General features: G+C 34.9%; 1 protein-coding gene across 1 annotated transcript; it reads left to right on the forward strand.

Annotated features, from left to right (window-relative positions):
* Nucleotides 1-819: 819 nt before the first annotated feature.
* Nucleotides 820-2,998, forward strand: LOC139868469 (uncharacterized). Its single transcript, XM_071856799.1, has 3 exons — nt 820-1,717; nt 1,865-2,651; nt 2,881-2,998. The coding sequence occupies exons 1-3, from the start codon at nt 820-822 to the stop codon at nt 2,996-2,998; spliced, it is 1,803 nt and encodes a 600-aa protein (XP_071712900.1).
* Nucleotides 2,999-3,418: the final 420 nt, after the last annotated feature.

The raw sequence follows: 3,418 nt of genomic DNA on the forward strand, positions 1-3,418 counted from the left end.
TAATCATATGTTTAACTTATAATTACAGTTAATATATTACCACAACATTTTAATAATTATGTATTATTACCATATTCTATATTATATGGTAACATTTATTAAATATTTGATATGTATATATTACAATTTAGTAATAATTATGAATAGAATTCATGTATATATATATATATATATATATATATATATATATACTACTATATATACAATTATGTTTTAAATAATAAATAGATAACTACTTATATGTATTAAACAATTAAACTCAATGTATACGTTATATCTGTAATACTTTAATAACGTTGACAAATTATGTTTGAAACCATTTATATCTAATATACTCTTTATAAGGTCATCTTTCATAATAACTAAATTACATAATGGTTCATTGATATATTTAATATAATTATTTACATAAGTAATTATTTATATTTACATTTATGTTTACATTTAAAGGTTCGTGAATCATCGAGAATAGTCACAGATCAAATGAAATCATGCAAACAATTCAAAGTTTTGAGACTCGACTTCATAGACTTTGCTTATCGTGTCAGAAATATATAAAGATTAAGTTTAAATTTAGTCGGAAATTCTCGGGTCGTTACAGAAGGAGAAACGTTAATTTTGTATTTGGCTGCTTCCACAGAGGCCATCAGTTCGGTCTTGATCGCAGAACGAAAGGGAATACAAATGCCTATATACTTTGTCAGTAAAGTATTGCAGCAGAGTGAAGTTAACTATCCACCAATTGAAAAATTGGTGTATGCTTTAACACACACAGCTAGGCGACTCAGGCGATATTTTTAGGCACATTCAATCCTGGTAATGATAGACCAGCCGATAAAACATATTTTGAGAAATCCAGAGTCATCAGGACGACTCGCAAAATGGGCAATTGAATTGGGAGAATATGAAATAAATTTTTCACCTCGACATGCAGTCAAAGGTCAAATTTTGGCAGATTTTTTATTGGAAACAACAGAAAAGGTCGATCATCCGCCAAACGTTACAGCTAGTAATCATGTTTGGGAGTTGCACACTGATGGTGCATCAAGTGAGGAAGGTGTTGGTGCAGGGTTAGTACTTACCAGACCAGAAGGTGAGGAGCACATGTATGCATTGCGATTTTTTTTCTATGCATCTAATAATGAAGCAGAATATGAAGCATTGCTTTTCGGCCTCCGCATAGCGTCAAAAATGGGAATAAAACATTTACGTGCATATGTTGATTCTCAAATTATGGCACAACAGGTTAATGGAGGGTTTGAAGCTAAAGATGTCTCTATGAAACAGTATTTGCAATTAGTTGAGAAAATATCAAAACATTTCGAGACCTTAGAGGAAGTGCAGATACCAAGAAATAAAAACAAGAAGGCAGATGTTTTGAGCAAATTAGCAACATTAACATTTGATCATTTGCACAAGAAAGTTTTGGTGGAGGTCTTAAAAGATAAATCGGTTGATGAAAAGATAGTGGTTGCAACAGTTGAAGAAAGGGAATCATGTTGGATAACCCCCTATGTGAAATATTTGCAGGACGGAACACTGCCAACAGATGCCATGGAGGCAAGATGGATAAGAGTTAGTGCACCACTTTACGTCCTGGAAAATGGAATACTTTATAGAAAATCCTTCAGTGGACCAAATTTAAGGTGTTTAAAACCACAGCAAGCAATTGATGTAGTCAAGGAAATGCATGAGGGATTATGTGCACAGCATTCCGGTTATAGAACTATAGTTGGACGGATTATGCGATAAGGGTATTATTGGCAGTCAATTTACAAAGATACAGCAGACGTAATTAAGACATGTGATGCCTGCCAGCGGCATGGAACCGTACAATGTTTACCCAAGTATGATTTAATTTCAGTATCATCGGCATGGCCATTTTGTAAATGGGAAATTGACATAGTAGGCCCCTTCCCAAGAAGTGTAGGAAATGCAAAATTTTTGGTTGTTGCAATTGATTTCTTTAGTAAGTGGGTTGAAGCGAAGGTATTAGCAAAAATAACTGGTGAGAATATCAAGAAATTCGTGTGGAACGATATCGTGTGCAGATATGGATTACCGAATGAAATTGTCAGTGACAATGGAAAACAGTTTGCAGATAACCCCTTCAGAAGTTGGTGTGAAGAGCTAAACATCAAACAAACATTTACCTCAGTTGCTCACCCACAGGCCAATGGGCAGGTTGAGGTAACAAACAAAGAAATTGTAGCTGGCATAAAGGCTAGGTTAGGTTTGAGTCAGACTAAGTGGGTAGATGAAGTGCCATATGTATTGTGGGCTCACTGCACAACGCCAAAACGGAGCACGGGTGAAACACCATTCAGTTTGGTATATGGCACTGAGGCAGTAATACCAGCTGAAATCCGTGTACCAACACAAAGGATTTTGGCATTCGATACAGAAAATAATTCATCCATTTTACGTGAAAACTTGAATTTCTTGGAAGAAAGGCGAATCATGGCCGCCATCCGTCAAGCGGATGTAAAACAGAAAATGGCAAAATATTATAACAAGCGGATCAGATATGTGCAATTCAAAGAGGGGGATTTGGTGTTACGAGATAATGAGGCGAGTAGGCAAGAAAAACAAGGGAAGTTAGGGCCACGATGGGAAGGCCCATATAAAATTACAAAGGCACATCCTAATGGGTCATATACCCTCTCAGCGCCCTCCGGAGAAGAAATTCCACGAACATGGAATGCAATGAATTTAAAGAAATTTTATGCGTAGTATTGCATGTTCGAATAGCTTGATCAACTATTTAGAGCATGAGATGCAATCATAAATGTAAAAATTTCTTTAAAGAAATAAGAATTCAGAAATATTTCTTATGACATACTATTCATAATTTTTATCTGGCCAAGGATTTTATATCAGATGTCACAACACAGTGTGTCATCCCTGCCCACAAAAGAGAAGTTTTTTCCTCGGTGGTAGAAGTTCAATCATAAACAAAAGATTGAAATGGCAGTGGATAAACGTAGAAATCCACTGAACATCTAGACAATAGAATGTATCTACGACCGTCATGACGTAAAAATTATACAAACAGTATATGACTTGTCATAATTTTGGTTGTTCAAATCAAACATGTAAAGCTTTGACAAAATCATCAGCAAAGTAAAAAACATTTATATATATATAATTAACAAATAACACAAGTAATGCAGATCACAACTTCAAATTTAGTACATCGTCTACTGAGGTGGCAGCATTATTACACAAATTCTCTAATTCAGGAAAGGGCATATGTTCTATTTCATCACCCAGCTTTTTCAGTTTATCTTCTGCATCTGGCTTCAATTGAGATATAAGGGATTCAGACAACATTTTTGGAAAGTCAGGAATATCATTTTTTAACCTTTCAAGAAACCATATCCTGTCAGCGTCCAGCGCAACAGTTATAAATTCGTTA

Source organism: Rutidosis leptorrhynchoides, chromosome 9, assembly GCF_046630445.1.
Source record: "Rutidosis leptorrhynchoides isolate AG116_Rl617_1_P2 chromosome 9, CSIRO_AGI_Rlap_v1, whole genome shotgun sequence".
Classification (NCBI taxonomy): Eukaryota; Viridiplantae; Streptophyta; class Magnoliopsida; order Asterales; family Asteraceae; genus Rutidosis; species Rutidosis leptorrhynchoides.

Bases quoted from the DNA above. Each gene is read 5' to 3' on its own strand.
- LOC139868469 (XM_071856799.1), top strand. From the start codon at position 820: ATGATAGACCAGCCGATAAAACATATTTTGAGAAATCCAGAGTCATCA. The intron at 1,718-1,864 runs GTTATAGAACTA...ATTTAATTTCAG, and splicing joins ATTATGTGCACAGCATTCCG to TATCATCGGCATGGCCATTT. The intron at 2,652-2,880 runs GTCATATACCCT...ATTTTATATCAG, and splicing joins ACAAAGGCACATCCTAATGG to ATGTCACAACACAGTGTGTC.